The 15,406-nt window shown below is 38.7% G+C and overlaps 2 protein-coding genes across 11 annotated transcripts in view; one reads left to right on the top strand and one right to left on the bottom strand.

Moving 5' to 3' along the window:
- Positions 1–15,406, top strand: part of TCF12 (transcription factor 12) — a 160,462-nt gene that overhangs the window by 100,189 nt on the left and 44,867 nt on the right. For all 10 annotated transcript variants that reach the window (XM_088172494.1, XM_014873978.2, XM_014873982.2 and 7 more), the window contains 2 exons: positions 5,394–5,529; positions 8,790–8,842. In XM_088172494.1, the coding sequence (XP_088028620.1) occupies positions 5,394–5,529; positions 8,790–8,842 (189 nt within the window). The remainder of the gene's footprint in view (positions 1–5,393; positions 5,530–8,789; positions 8,843–15,406) is intronic.
- Positions 8,042–15,205, bottom strand: LOC148222227 (uncharacterized). Its single transcript, XM_088172499.1, has 2 exons — positions 14,429–15,205; positions 8,042–11,813 (listed from the first exon to the last, which is right to left on the bottom strand). Exon 1 carries the CDS (start codon positions 15,193–15,195, stop codon positions 14,719–14,721), a length of 477 nt encoding a protein of 158 aa, XP_088028625.1. The 5' UTR covers positions 15,196–15,205; the 3' UTR covers positions 8,042–11,813; positions 14,429–14,718.

Raw genomic sequence — 15,406 nt, 5'->3', positions numbered from 1 at the left:
TATTTTTGGCTTAAACTGCATGACGTGGAACCCGAGTGAATGGTCTTTTTGCAGCCCTAACCTGGACTAGGATTTCAGAGCAATTATTAGTTAAGGTTTTAGTCTTGTGCTGGGCTTTCCTTTGGAAACACCATAACAAAATATACAACTTTGCTGAGGGATTTCGCAAATTTACCAGAGGTTTGACTTTTCTGTTTTGTTATGTTCTTCTAAGCCAGCTTATGCAAATTGTCAGGTTTATCTAAAAGGCAAGACATGCAATACTGAGACACGTTACAGCCATGCTCAAAGTCATCCAAACAGCTCACTGAGTAAAAAGGACATGCACATGAAACTTGTGCTCTACCCAGGGCAACATTTCAAGTTTACAGTAAGGCAAGGAATGCACTTGCCATCTGCTCTGTGTAATTCTGAGAAACAGAGAGATGCCAAGTGAGTTTGTCAGCGACTGTGGCGGGATAATGGAGGGATTTGATTGCGATGAATGGTGTTGCATTACATTATTTTGTAAAAGTAAAGTATCCAAGCTCCCAATTTTTAACTAAACACTCAAGTATTTTTTTTTTTTACCTCGACAGTTTTCTTGCTTTAAATAGGTACAGTCTGACTACTGGAATTGAAAGCATAAACTTTATGAAAAGGAACCTAATGCAAAAAACTAGGGAAAATAAAATCTAGTTGAATCTAGTTGACTGTTGGGGAGGTTTTCAAGATCTGAGTTTGCAGTTGGTGAGTTGCTGCTCTCATTTCACTGCCAAAGCAGACTGCCTTATTATGCCAGCATAATAGGCCTGTCATAATCAGTTGCATATAATGGGCTAATGCTTTTATTCTCAACCATATTATTCTTTTGATAGAAAATAATGAATAATGTAAAGGCACACAGTTGTATTTGGATGAAACTATTGCATAGTTTGGCTATGGGTATGATGGGAAAATTTGAATTCTTAAAAGTGTTTGCCAATGTTTGCATTTAAGAAAAGAATGTGAACAAGATTTAGACCAAGAAGCACAAGGCTACCTGCCTATGGCAAATACATTTTTGAACAGGTAAAACTTTATATAGGTAGTGTTTGGAGTGTGTTTGTTAGAAGTGTTTGTGTTCTTTTCAGGACAGCTTGGCTTTCCTGTTTGTGTGGAGCCTAAATGTTAGAGAGCTGCAAGGAATATTATGTAAGGGCATCTGTAGGCCTTTACTTGTCCCTTTTTTTTTTTTAATATCAAAGTCAAATCAAGAAATGTTTACGGACATATTAGAATTCTGCTGGCTGGTGTCCTAGAAGTTCATTGAAGGCAGAGCAGAGCTTTGGCTTTAAATTGTATCTAAAGAGTCACAGAGTTGAGCTGGAGAGAAGAAAGCTTAGGAATTAGTCAAACTATTTTTTTACTTTTATGCTTAAATTCTTTGAAAGAATCAATTTAAAAACCATTTTAAAATAAGTTGACTAAGGAGCTTCTTTTCATCTCAGGCATATAATTTTGATATAAGCATATGGTTGATTGGCTTCTTAGTTTGAATGGAAGTGCACTTTGCCTGCATGAAAGTGCAGCTGCAATGCAAAGTTACTTGTTTCCTGTGACAAAGGTGCATAAATCCACCCCTATATGTAGATATAATTCTTTTCCCCTCACCTCATCCATGCAATACTTGAATAGAAAACTCCCCTGCATTTCATTTTTATGAGAATACTCTTTAGGAAAGTGACCCCTTTAAAGCATTTGTTAGGATAGTGGCCCTTGTGAAAGCCTTTCCAATTTGGGTCAGGCCATGCCATTTCCCCTGAGGCTGTCAAAACTATTTCTTGGTTTCTCTGAAAGGGATAAATCTCAAAAGTTAAGCAGTCATGTTTACATCTTTTGCTCTTCTCTTAATCAAGTTTGCTGTGTTCTTAGTTGAATGTAATAAAAACTTTTTTTACCTTTTAACACTCATTCCTTTGGGAAAACATTACTTTAAATAACTTTTTGTGTATCTTGAAACTGGATATATGCATTCTAAAATCCAAAGGGGCAATTTTTAAGGGGTGATGCCTCTTTATTTACAATGGTAATGCACACAAGGACTTGGACAAGCATTCAGGAGAATAACCAGTCATCGATTATTCTTTGGTAATTGGGTGCCTGCCTAGCAGATGAGGTTCAGAGTGAGGTGCAGGTTCTCTGTGGAGAATGCCCCTAACTCAGTGTGTAAGTGATCTGCCTCTGCCAGGAGCTCAGACACTTCCTCAGGAGAAGCTTGATGCTGATAATACAAAGCTTTTTTGCTATCCTCAGTGGTATTTTTGTATTCTTTTCTTTATCAGATGCCCTTAGGAAAGGATCAGTCCTAATCAATATTTTTTCTCAATTGGTTCAAACAGGCAGAAAAATCAATGAGCTGAACTAATGACATCTATTTTTATTTTCTTTTGGAGGACTGAAGAACAATTATAAAATTCTAAACAGATGTTTCATTTGATTGGGCCAATGGTAGAAGAGGGTTGTGGTTTTGTGTTGTTTTGGTTTTTTAATCCTTTTTTATAAATAAAATAATGCTTACTCAAACACAGTATAGATCAGAAAACTTTTCATAGTGTGTTGCACAGCTTGAGATTTATGGTGTATTTACTATAGTGCTTGCACACTAACTTGGTTATTTTAGAAGCCAGGCTGCTATGAAATTCAGGGTCTGGTGAAAATGTCAAACACTGGAATACTTAGGACAAGAGCAAGAGTGGCAAATGTCATGAAGTAAAGGTTGGAGGTCAAGTCTGGAAAAGGTACAGACTCATACCTTTTGGAATGACTTTGTAAAAACGAATTTAAGAGTTTTTACTCGTTGGTTATTTTTTAAAAAAATCTTTTCCCATCTCCTGATGACTAGGGGAACAGAGGAGCCCTCTGAACTAGGGGAAGTAGGACCCCTCACGCCTTTTGCTTTTTTTTTTTTGAAGGATCTGTATGGATCCCATTGCATTTTCCAAAATCCCTCCAGTGATGAGGGGAGATGCTGGGCTGGCAGGGAGGGTTGTCTTTGATGTGAACGGGCCATAGTTGCTGATTGTGTTTGACAGCTGCTCTGAGCGAGCAGGGCTGCACTCACTGACCTCCCGAGGTCCTGCCAGCCTCAGCACTTCTGCCATTCTGGGAGGGGGACCTTGGCTCAGCTACTCGAAATGATAACTATCACAATACTTCCTCCCTTCCCCACAGGCTGTGTAAAGAAATCTTCCTTCAGTCCTGGGTATTCTTGGTCCAGAAGGTCAAGTATTGGCCTAAGTGAGAACTGGTTTAGTTTCTTCTTGTGGCCAGCGTTGGTTTGGAGGAGCTGCTTTTCACAAAACATTGCCCAGGTTTCCTGCATAGTGTTCACCTCCAAAACTGTAGTAAATGTTTAGAATGGTATCTTTGATAAATTCAGATTTATACTGAGTAAGCCAGATATTCCAGTGTTCATAATATTTTCTGCAAAACAATAAAATCTTAACTATTTGACCAAAGCAAAAATTAGAAGACCTTGGAACAGCCCACCAATAGATTTTCCCCTGCATGTATTTGCTATATACTTTTGTCACCCTATCAGAGTATTTCATCTTAATATGAGTTTCAGACTAAGAATTCTGTTTCAAAGACCAGTGTAAGAATAACAGTGAAGAACTTAAGAGGAAGCTATTTCTATGCAGTAACATTTAAAATAAATTTTGATATTCACACTTTTGTATAAGATTCTTAACACTTTTGGGCCTTCCTTTAGTTTGTGATTGGGGCAATTCTTTCACATCCCACTCTATTCAATTAAAATACAAGATTTTCATGCTCAAATTAGTCATCAAACAAGAAAAGAGAGACATTTCAATGGTGATACAATGCAAAAAAAAAAAAAAGCTTATTTTATATATAATCTGTAACTCTATCTGAAGTCTTAGTTTTCTGCTAATCCCAGTGCACTGCAAGGTAGAAGGCATTTAGTGCCTTAGTGTGAGCTGTGTGAGTGAACCTCACCTTTCACAACTCCTCACAGCAGACCAATGAGTTCTGATGGTCCAGTATAACCCAGAAACGCATTCATTTATGAAGGAGGTATTTGGGCCTCAGAAGGGAAGGTGAGGAGAAGCAGGAGCCCTGAGTGGCCTCTGCAGCTGTGCCAGTGGGGACCCCAGCAGGCAGCAGCACTGGAGCAGCTCCTGCCATAACCCAGCCCACGGAACCTCCAGAACCTGCAGGGACACCAGGGCTCCTCCTGGAGAGCAGCTGGGTGGGATGAGCAGTGTTGGCTTGGGAGCAGCAGGGCTGAAGGAGAAATTGGGCAGGGTTTTGGTATAAAAGTTACTCCAGTTATCTGTTCCTGTCTTAGCATCCCCTGACAATGGAATGTCCGTGCAGATGAGTCTAAGCAAAGCATCCCCCTTGTCCTGGGAGGGCTGCACCACGTCCTGACCACAGCTGAAGAAATCAAATTGCTGCTCAGGCTGCTGCTTCCACATGGCCTTAAAACACTGGCAGGCATTGAGAGCAGCGTGTCTTTAGCTCTGTGCAATGTGGAGGGGATGCTGCTCCATGAGGAAAGCTGCATGCACCAGCCAGCAGTGAAACAGGGAGATTTACCACCTGGTACATTTTGTGTACAGACAGTTCTGTGTGTCTCAATCCAAGTGAGGGTTGTCAAACTAAAACAAAGCTAAGCATAACACCACCCGTGGAAAAACTATGTTGTTGTAAATCACCAACATTCATTTCAGTTTTACAGAGGAAATCCAAATAATGTCAGGTCAAACAATATACAATGTATTTGTTAAATGTTTGGAATGTTTTTGTTTTTACTGCATGAAAAGGGAACAAAAAGGGTAGGGTTCAACTACCTTGTTAGTTTGAAGTTTTTAAAGTGTCAATTTTTTGTGTTCTGTTCATTAATCTACTCTGTTATCTCTTGTCTGCATTTGATTTTTTTTGGACAATTTTATTCCATGTTTTTATGAATGTAATCTAAGTCTTGATTTCTAAGTATGTGCTAAAACTTAATGTCACACTATAAACTCTTAGCAGTTTTTATCAATTATGTTTATATTGTGTAATAGAAGAGGTGTTATATTGCAAGCTAAACAAAGGATTATGATTTTTGTTTAAAATTTAAATATGAATTGATTCTTTCAGATGTTTTCAGCTGAAATGGTTATGGCTTTCTGGAGGCTTACAGCCAAACTTTCTGTGCTTTTCTGAGTTATGCTATAGTACATACTCTGAATATTGACTTTAAAAAGCTTACATTTTTTAAAACTCTAGAACCTTCACTAAATCCCAGTCAATTCCTATAAATGCCAAGAACAGTAAGTGTGGTTAATAGTTTGTCAGCCCGGTGTAATAGCAGCCGCATTATTGCAGAGCTTAATTTGACTTTTCTCTGTATGCTTTTGTAGTCTAGTCTGCTTCGTTCTGACATGGGGCTGGGAAGTGCAGCTCAGCTGTCCTCCTCTGCAAAGCCTGGGACCCCCTACTACCCCTTCTCGGGCACAAACCAGCGCCGACGGCCTCTGCATGACTCAGCAGCTCTTGGTAAGTGAGACAGAGTTTTAAACTTTGTTTATGATGCTTTTCTGCAGACTATGTTTTTTATTTTTTTGACAGTTCATTTAATATACAGGCGATTGCTCTGTGCTGAGCAATTGAAATTAAACCAAACTACTATATAAGAGAAAAACTGGAATTATGATCATTTTTTTGAGATGCTGTGTTGGATTCAACATTGGTCAGTCTGGCTTACAAAACAAACAAGAAACTCTAATAAAACCCTTAATTGCAAAAGCAATAATGACAGATGGATAGGAGCTGATGACCAGCTGAGTGCCCTTAACCCATGCCATCATTAACTCCTGGAAATGCCTGACCTTGAGGTCATTACCATTATTTAGTAGGGGAAGGACACAAAGGGGAAACAATTATCCTTTTATATGCTAAAAGTAACTTTATTCAGGGCAATATATAGTTCATTGTAATTGGTTCAACATGCCTTTAAAGATCTTAGCAATTGGAGGCTAGTGGTTTATCCTAAAATCAAACTACCTTGCAAAACATGCAGTTATGAACTTGCTTAAAATTTGTTACAATCCTGTGACAGTATTAGTATTTTAATCTGGGGATAGTTGGAGATGAATGGAATTTTCATACTTGGTCATAGACAGTGCCTCTCTAATTGTGTTGAATCAGAGAATCAAGAATGAGCCAGCTGTTCATAGTATCTGCTATAAGACTGGTGTCAATAATTGTGAGTGCAAATTTTTTAAAAATCATTTTAGTATGAAAAGAGAGACTGTAACCTTATATTCCAGTTTCCCATTATATTCTGGTTACATAACCTTATATTCTAGTTACCATATATTTCAGTATTAGTATGATAGGTCATTAGAATTTCTCTAATTATTTGATTGAGTCTTTAATGCCCCTCATTCTGTATAGCATGTCTATTCCATAGTAAAAATCTTGATTGTTGGAACCATGTAACTCCAATCATATTTTACCTGAAATAAAATTTTCAAATGCAAATTGCTTTGTGAAGTAACTTTAATATTAAGAATAACTGCAAACTTCTTGGGCACTAGAAGAGTCCTGAGCATGCTTGGAATTGTTTTTTAAGTCTTTTAAAATAAAAAAATATGACTTGGGAACTTAATCTTATATATCATGGAATAATTTCATTTGAAAAAGCCCTCTAAGACCATAGAGTCCAACCTTTACCCCAGCACTGCCCAGTCCACCACTAAGCCATGTCCCCAGGTGCCACACCTATTCATCTTTTAAATCCCTTCAGGTGGTGCCCACCACGTCCTGGGCAGTCTGTTCCAGTGCCCAACAGCCCTTTCAGTGAAGAAATTTTTCCTGACATCAAACCTAAATCTCCCTTTTTGCAACCAAAGGCCACTTTGTCTTCTCCTAATGTATGTGTGTATATATGTGTTTTAAAATTCCATATTTGCATAACCTTTTAACCTTGTTGTTGAGCCAACTGCCATTTAACTCGGGCTTGGCTGTCTTTATGAAGATTGTTGTAAGTATTCCTGTTGCTCAGAATACCAGAACAAACACAGCAGTTCCTCACACCTGGTTCAGAAAAGGAACACTCTTACAAAAAGGTCATGGAATTGTTTACAGCTTGAAATGGTGGTTGAATTAAATAAAAAAGAGTTGTGTTTTAAGATGATGATGATGATGGAGTTTTAGTGAGAAGCTGCCTACACCAGTAACCTGCTCTGGGTTAGAGCAGCAGGGGTGTTGGAGCTGGGCACAGGGTGCTCGATGTGTGCAGGAAGGTCATTGTGTGCAGCAGCCACTGAGAGGTCCTGAACAAAATTCTTGTTTCCTGTGCAAACTGTATAGAGTTTGGGAAACCCCTGATAGTATTAAATGAAACAAATGGAAGTGAAGTGTGGAGTTTTCAGAGTATATTTAGCTTTTTCTTTGAAAGAGAAGCTCAGGGGGTATAAACATGTTCAGATTGGTGATATTCCTTTTTCTGTCATGGTTGAATCCAGGGCTTGTAACCTGGGATATGGCAGGTGGTGGTTACAAATTCATGGAAATGTTTTTCCAGGAATATCAGGAGGAGGAAGTACATTTTTATCTCGAGTCTTTTCCAATGGCTTGAGAAAGTATGTCTGAGCTTTAATTTTATATTTTTTTAATGGACTTGTTAAGTGCTACAAATCTGCCACCTGAGAATTTCTAACAAAGTCAAATTATTCCCATTTTATCCCCGAGAAGGAGTTGTGTGACCAGGATTATAACAAGCTCTTGTTAAATTTCATATTAAATTGCATTGAAACCAACCAGTGTTCTCTTCCAGGTGACACTCTGGAATCCAATGTAAATATCTCTTCCAAAAATCCTTTTCTTTTTCTTGTGAGTGTGCCATATGGGAAATGATGAGAGTAAAGATATCCAGCAGATATTTCACCTTATCTAACCTTTATCTTGTCATATCATCAGAAATGTTCTGGATGAAAACAGAAAAATAGGAATTTTGTGTTTTAATTAAAGACTTTATTGGTTAACTGTAGAACTGGTAATCACCAGATACTCATCTTCAAAACATGAGTTGATTTGTAATTTGCATGCAGAGTTTTCAGATTAATTGTATTAGCGTCTGATGAAACTGGTTCAGATTCTTGGTTTAGGCAGTGAAATTGCTGGGTACTTTTGTTATACTACAATACTTATTGGAAGAAAGAAGCAGGTATCATACCTCCAACTTTACTGTTACATGCAAATTTGAGATGTATTGACTTTATTACTCAAGGAAAATAATTAGGTCATTAAATTTGCTGTTTATTTATAACTTTTGTAGAGTCCAAAAACTGCAACATCTGATTTACATAAGTTAGTATTCTTAGGGTATAAATCATATCTTAACATGTCAAATTCCTTTTGGATAGTTCTGTCTTTACTCTGATGGGCAGAAAAGAAAGCGTTTCTCTTGCTAATAAGTCCCGTTTTCCTCCTCAAAACCTTATTTTGTTTCTTAGCAAGTGTATAAGGTCAAAAGTGTTCCCTTCAGAGTAACTGTTCTTAGGAATAAGTGTTTTTCTTAGGAAAAGAATTGAAAGTAACTCTTTAGCAAAGCTTTATTTTAGAGGAGAACATCGGTATGTTACATTTTTATATTGATGTGAAAGACAAATCTTTTTGCCAGGGAATAAAAAATGCATGAAATTGGAAAATAAGAAATTTATCATGGAAGGAAAAAACGGAGCAGTGTAGCTATTTATTCTTTTTCTCCTATAATGTAGATACTTGATGAAATGCTATTTTTCTGTATACAGATCCTCTACAGACAAAGAAAGTAAGAAAGGTGCCCCCTGGTTTGCCTTCTTCTGTAAGTACTACATTTTTTACTTGTAGTGATAAAAATCGGGCTCAAATTGCATTGTCTTTACCTGCCATACATACAAATTACTTAACTTTTGCACTAGGAGGGCTGTCTGCTGGACATGAACAGCTAGGCTAGGTAATTGGGAGTGGTTCTGCAGGACTAAATACACATTTGATGTGGAATTTTTAGATTTCATAGCAGTGATTTGTAGCTCGCTCATATGCTCCTACCCACTTGTCCCTGTCATTTGAATTCCTCTCTTGGGAGGAGAGCTGGGCCAGGAGCTGTCAAAGAAGATCTCCTGTACAGGTCTTTTGATGTTTAATTAGTCATTATGTTGCTGAACAGGAGGACAGACAGAGATTAATAGCTGAGAATCTTAGAAATTTACATTTGTAATAATCCCAGTGGAGCTGAAGACATTAAGATTCGGAGGACATGTACAGCTCAGCTTGCCTCAGTAGGACTGAGGTTATTAATATGCATAAATCACCGAGTCAGATGTTCATTGTGAAGCCCTGGTGGATTTTAAAGCCTTCATTAAGCCTTTCCTAACTTCAGCCTAGCATCAGGAAAGCTTTCAAGCAACTAGTTTGTTGATCCCTCTTTGCTTGAAAATTTATCCTTCGAGAATAAAGGGCTTTGATAAAAAAGGTTGGAAGGGTTTTGGTGGAAAAATCATTAATGGCTGTGATAATCTAATGCTATAGGGGTGTTTTGTGGTATTAAATATGCTTTATTCTTAAAAGGAAGAAAATTGTTTATAAATGAATCTGCATTTAAAAATCCACGTGAAGTGAAAAATCCCCAGTGAAGTGAAGGACAGAATTATTTTTTCCCCTGCTCAGAACAAACAGGAGGGGAGGGGGAAGCTCCGCTGCCTTGCGGGATACATCTCTTTGTTGTGTAAATGGATGTTGGGCTTTTATTTGGCAGTACTTAACACATGGGCGCAGGTGCACTTGGATGAGTCATAACTCAAAGCCGGATAGGCTGAATAGAACACACTGCACAGGCAACAGAAATATAGAGGGAGCAAAATGGGGCTGAGCTTTTCATTTTGTATTGAGGCTGAACTACGGATGGTGTCTTCTAGTCCTCCCATCTCCCCTGTTCTCTCCTCCCTCTCTTTCCCTTCTTCCTCCCCCTGCTCACGATGATACAGACAGAGCCCGGGATCTGAAATCCTATTTTAACAGTACTTCCAGATGGAGCTGAGATAGTGTGGATAGCCTGGGGCAGCTGTGCTCTGAACCTGCAGCCTACCTGGAAGCCAGGATTGCAGCTGCAGGCACTCTTAAAAGCTTTTGCTTGCATAAGCACTTGGGCCCCACTAGAGGCTGAATAGCTGCTTGATAAACAAAATGAACACAATGCCTCAAATCATTATTCCCGAGGCCAGGAATATTCTTCTTTTCCCCCCCTTCCTTTTTTTTTTTTTTTTTTTTTTTTCCCCTTCAGCAGCAGCTAAAAATAGTTTGGCAATTTACATTTTAACAGTTGCGTGTTATGTAGGGTGGCTTTGCAGTCTAGCAGATGATTTCTGCTAGATTAACGAAAATATATTTAAAATGTCAGAGAAGCTAAAACACATAGCAGTGCAATTTTCATGAAATTTATTACAGTAATTCTAGGCAGTAATAAAGCTTACGCTACATGTTTAATATTTAGTAGCATCAGCCAGGTAGAGAGATAATTTTGGAGAATGAAAGATTTCTCTCATTTCTCTTACCAGGGTTTAGTTTTAACAAGCAGTATTTTTCAAATTGTTCTCGTTTAATTCTTCTTCTCTAAGAGAGGAGACAATAAAATGCTGATAGATTTTATTTGTATTAACATTATACCAATCTGTGCAGTTAAGTGCAGTTATTGTGAATAATCGATGGTTGTGATGCTGCAGGTTTTAAGCACTGTTTCTCTGCATTTCGATGCTTTGGCTGCTGAATAGAGCCTTGAAGTAAAATGACACATTACCAAAAAATCCAAAAAATTATGTGAGATACTGTTTATGTGGAAGATGACACAAAACTAAGTTTCACAGAGCATCAGGATAAATTTAAATTGAGTAGATCATTATGTAAGTGTTGTCTTTATTTTAAATATACCTTCATAAGAAGTCAGAATGTATTGTGAGAAAAAGTTGCTTTAGTGCAGAGAAGTTTAATTATAATACGAAAAGTCAGAGGAAAGATGATACTTAATTTTGTTATACAAATCTGTATTTTTTAATTTTTCAGTTTCTAAAATACTGGTTTCTGCAGTGTTTTTGTTAGTATAAGGCTGCCATGTCAACGGATACTCAGCAGTAATTTAATTTCCTAGATAACTGTAATTTAATAATAGTCTTTTAAGTAATAATGATTCAAAAAAACCCAAACAACCCTTCCTCTAGTTTGTTTCTTTTCCCCTTGATTTTGTATGGCACTTTTTGAAATAATTTGCTTTGAGGTTTATCTTTTTTAATGTGTTCTTATCAGGGCCTAAAGTAAAAACAGTTACAGAGAAAAGTGCTGGTGAATTGCTTGGCTTTTTTCTGGATTGCAACTCGATCTGAATTTTCCCCCTTACTGTAAAAATTAAATGTTCTAGGCAAATGCATTTTTAAGTTTTTGTATTGTAACTAGTTAAGTGGTGACTCACTGCCCAAAAACTTTTGAATGTTGACATGCAAGCATTTATATTAAACTACAACTACTAAATTTAAAAAACTCCGAGGAGGATAGAAATTAAAAAACATATTTTTTTTTCAAGCCAGGTTTGAGTGAGCAGCAAGATTGCTATGCTGTTTATATTATGGGGCGAAATACTGTTCAGCGAGTTACATTATCTTCAGAGATTGAAAACGATTGTATTTCTGAGAATTTTCCTGATTTAGGAGTTAACTAAGGCAGACACTAATAACATCATGGCTTGGAACGGCTGTGGCTGCTCGGCCAGGAAGAGCAGAGTGTCAGGGTTTCCGGAGCTGCTCAGGCTGCAGGAGGAGAAGGCAGACAAGTGAGGATCACTCAGAAATGCCCAGGGAGATCAGCATCCAAAAATGGCTGGGCTGTGAGCAGAAACCTCCTATTTACACGTGCAGTCAGAAATATTTCAAACTAACATTTGTTACCAGTACCATAATCAGTGGCTATCATGAGGTCATAATTCTAAGAAAAATAGTGTGAATATCTATCATCATTCTTTTGCCACTTAATTAGTGTCATGTCAGAGAAACAACTGGAATACATTTTATCTGTTGATTTTGTTACAGAAAATGAGCTGTGACATACAGACATAAATGTCTGCTTGTTTTCTGTGTCGTTTCTAATAAGTATTTTGAGTATTTGAGGCTTTCCATAGTACCTGAGATGATCAGTTAATATTAACTTTGGATTGCACTTATTTAATAAGAGATTGTCAAATTAGTATTTTCTGATACCAGGGGTTACTTTCTAAATTCAAACTCATTTTTCAATACATGTAAGACAATTTGTAGTTTCATTATAGGGGCTCCTCATTTATCACCTTCTATAGTATGTGTATAGTCCATGAGTGCTAATTTCTTGCAAGAATTATTTATGGTGCAAAGATACAGCAAACTTGGTTTGCATACATAGAACTGTCTTTCATTTAAGGAACTGTTCTTTCTGCTTTCCTGCCAGTCTCTCAAGACTGAGCTTCTAGTGATGTTTCAAAACATGTCACATAAAGATATTAATGGAACAAGAAGAAAAATAATACATGTTACTCCCTTCTGTGTTCTCTCCTTCCTCCACCCCTCCTAAAGGGTAAAATTAGATTATTTGAAATGGTAGAACAGGAAGTATCTTCTGAATGATTATCTGAAACCCAGTTTTTGAGATATTAAAGTTTAGACTGTATTAGAAATAATATAATGTTCACCACACTGTGTGGACTCTCGCACTATTAGCAATTTCCATGTGTATTGAAGTAGCCTGGTGTAAAGCAACACCACTGGAATACTTTATGAAGTGTGTGGCTCGGAGTCAAAACTCTGCAGCATTCTGGGCAGATACTTCGTGTGATGCTGAACTGACTGTGATGTTGTGTTTAACTGACTTTCTAGGGAGAAAGTAATTTTTTGATAAGATTTTTTTTCCCACTGCCCCCAAATTGTACCCAAATGTGAAAAGCAGGATTTAGTTTGTTCAGATCTGTTGTGAATCGCCTTGCACAGTCAAGTGATACATTCAACTGTCACTTGTCTTTAAGAGCAAGAGCTCTCAAAGACAGCAGTGACTCTCCGGACCCCTCTCCTCTGCTGCTCTGCTGTGCTTTAAAAAACAATTTTAAATAACCAAACTAGGTAAATAAATCTTTATGGATAATGCAACACAGAACTTATGATTGCTTCCTCTTTATACAGTCTTCCATCTTCTTCTGTTTTAAGCCTTTTCTTTGGTTGCTTGATTTATGAGATCAAGTTTTTAGGGACTTGCTAAATTTGTGAGCTTTTTAAGCTCTGTGTTCATCTATGAACCTGAAGAAAATGCAAATGTATAAATCATCCAACCCCTAAATTACGCTGCAAACCAAGTAAAAATATTTGAGATTTTATGTTTAATAAGAAAAAGGTCTGTTTTTCTGGTTAGATTATTGTAGGTTTTTTTTTTCAACATGGCCTTTATTTGAAATCTATCTGAAAACCGCAGTAACCTCAGATTATAGCATCCCACCTGCTCTTTGCTACATGAGAACATTTAGCTGTCATTAAACAACCAGGCAGCCCATTGCAAAGTCCTGCTGTGAGAGTTCAGCTCGAGTTCTCACTGAATTAGGGTGAAGGTACTTGAGCAACTCTCTCTTAAAAGCTTTTTAAAAAAATTGCAATCAGATCATTTTTCCAAATTGACTGTCCTGTCGTCTGACTGTGGTGAACTAATGTGAGGTTGCTTGATTGAGATATCTTCTCTGAAAATCCTGCGTATACATACATCCATGAGGGATATATAATGATGTCAAATATTTTCTCAGTGTTTGGATTTACTGGAGATACTTTGTTTTTGAAGTTTTCATAACATATCAAAATGAGTGCATTAGATGCTCTTAGATCGTAGATTTGCATGAAAGAACCTTAAATTTTGTGCATAGTTAGAAAAAATGTTATTTAAAAATACTGAATTACAGCTCATGTTATTTAGGGAGAAGTTACATGGAATTTCTGCAACTCTATTTTTCCTCAAAGATGAATGTATCCATTACCACAAATTGATGTGGTGCTTTATAACAATAGATAAGGATACAAGCTTTTCTGAAGATTATTTCTTACTATCTTTTTCTTGGTAAGACCTGTGGCTTTGGTGGAAAGATTTTTATAATGGTTGAAATGGGCTGGGAAAGCAGTGAGGAGTGTTGTGTTGCTGGACTTTGCTGGGCTGTTGAAGTGAGTGCTTTCCCTTCACTTGCCCAGCCCCAAAGTGGGGCAGGTTGCTTTGGCCATTTGGCAGAAATGGGCAATACAAAAACAAAATAAATGCAAAACCAAAACAAATGGTACTGAAATTAAAGCATTGCATAATCTTTAAGTAAAATTTCAGATGTAGATGTGTCTTTACACAATGAAGCAAAGAAATTTAATTAAATTACCTCCTATTTTAGTGCCACAGTTGCTTGTGACATCAGGTTTTATAAAGCAAGCAAGTTGTTCAGTCTAGGAGATGTAGTCGTGGGATTTCCTTCCACTTGCACTGATAGCTAGGATTAGTTGTTAGTTCTCCCCTTTTGTAAGGTGCTGGCGGATTCCTGGTTCTGTATGACAGACGGATCTCCCGTTTGGCTTGAGATAGGTCTCGGCTTCGTTTGTAAAGGAGTTTTGCCGAGCAGCATACAGAAGAAGGGCAAGGATGCAGGGCTCTGTGCCGAGGCACGGCGAGCTCTCAGCGCTGGGGCTCGCCATGTTCCACAGCCTCCCGGATTGTTGGGATTGTTGGCAAAAACCAGCGCGTGCGGGCCGGGCCGGGCCGGGCCGTGCAGGTCGTGCCTCTGGAGCCCCCTGCAGGCCGCTGGCGCCAGCGCAGCGCCCGGGGCCCCGCACAGCCGGCACCGGGAGACAATCCCCGGGCGGGCCGGACCGGGCACAGCCGGCACCGGGAGACAATCCCCGGGCGGGCCGGACCGGGCACAGCCGGCACCGGGAGACAATCCCCGGGCGGGCCGGGCCGGGCACAGCCGGCACCGGGAGACAATCCCCGGGCGGGCCGGGCCGGGACCGGGAGGAGATCCCCGGGCGGGCCGGGCCGGGCACAGCCGGCACCGGGAGGAGATCCCCGGGCAGGCCGGGCCGGGCACAGCCGGGACCGCAGCTGCCCACAGACGTTTTCTAGGGCGGCTTGACTTGATGTGGAGAGAGACATCCGTACTCCAGGTAGTTGTCTGCGAGTTTCAGTAACAGCATTGCTAATTTATCTCAGGGTTTTAAACTCTTTTAAGGTCTGTAATGTTTCTAGATTGGGTAGGTTTTTAGCACATTTTGTGATGATTATCTGGCTTCTGATAGGATAATTTCTTGCCTCAGGATAATAAACATGTTTGTTTACTTTTTAATGGAAATATGGGTAGTTAAGA

Source organism: Sturnus vulgaris, chromosome 13, assembly GCF_052056855.1.
Source record: "Sturnus vulgaris isolate bStuVul1 chromosome 13, bStuVul1.hap1, whole genome shotgun sequence".
Lineage (NCBI taxonomy): Eukaryota > Metazoa > Chordata > Aves > Passeriformes > Sturnidae > Sturnus > Sturnus vulgaris.
The sequence above is the reverse complement of the archived record's forward strand: the minus strand, read 5'-3'. Positions and strand labels throughout refer to the sequence as shown.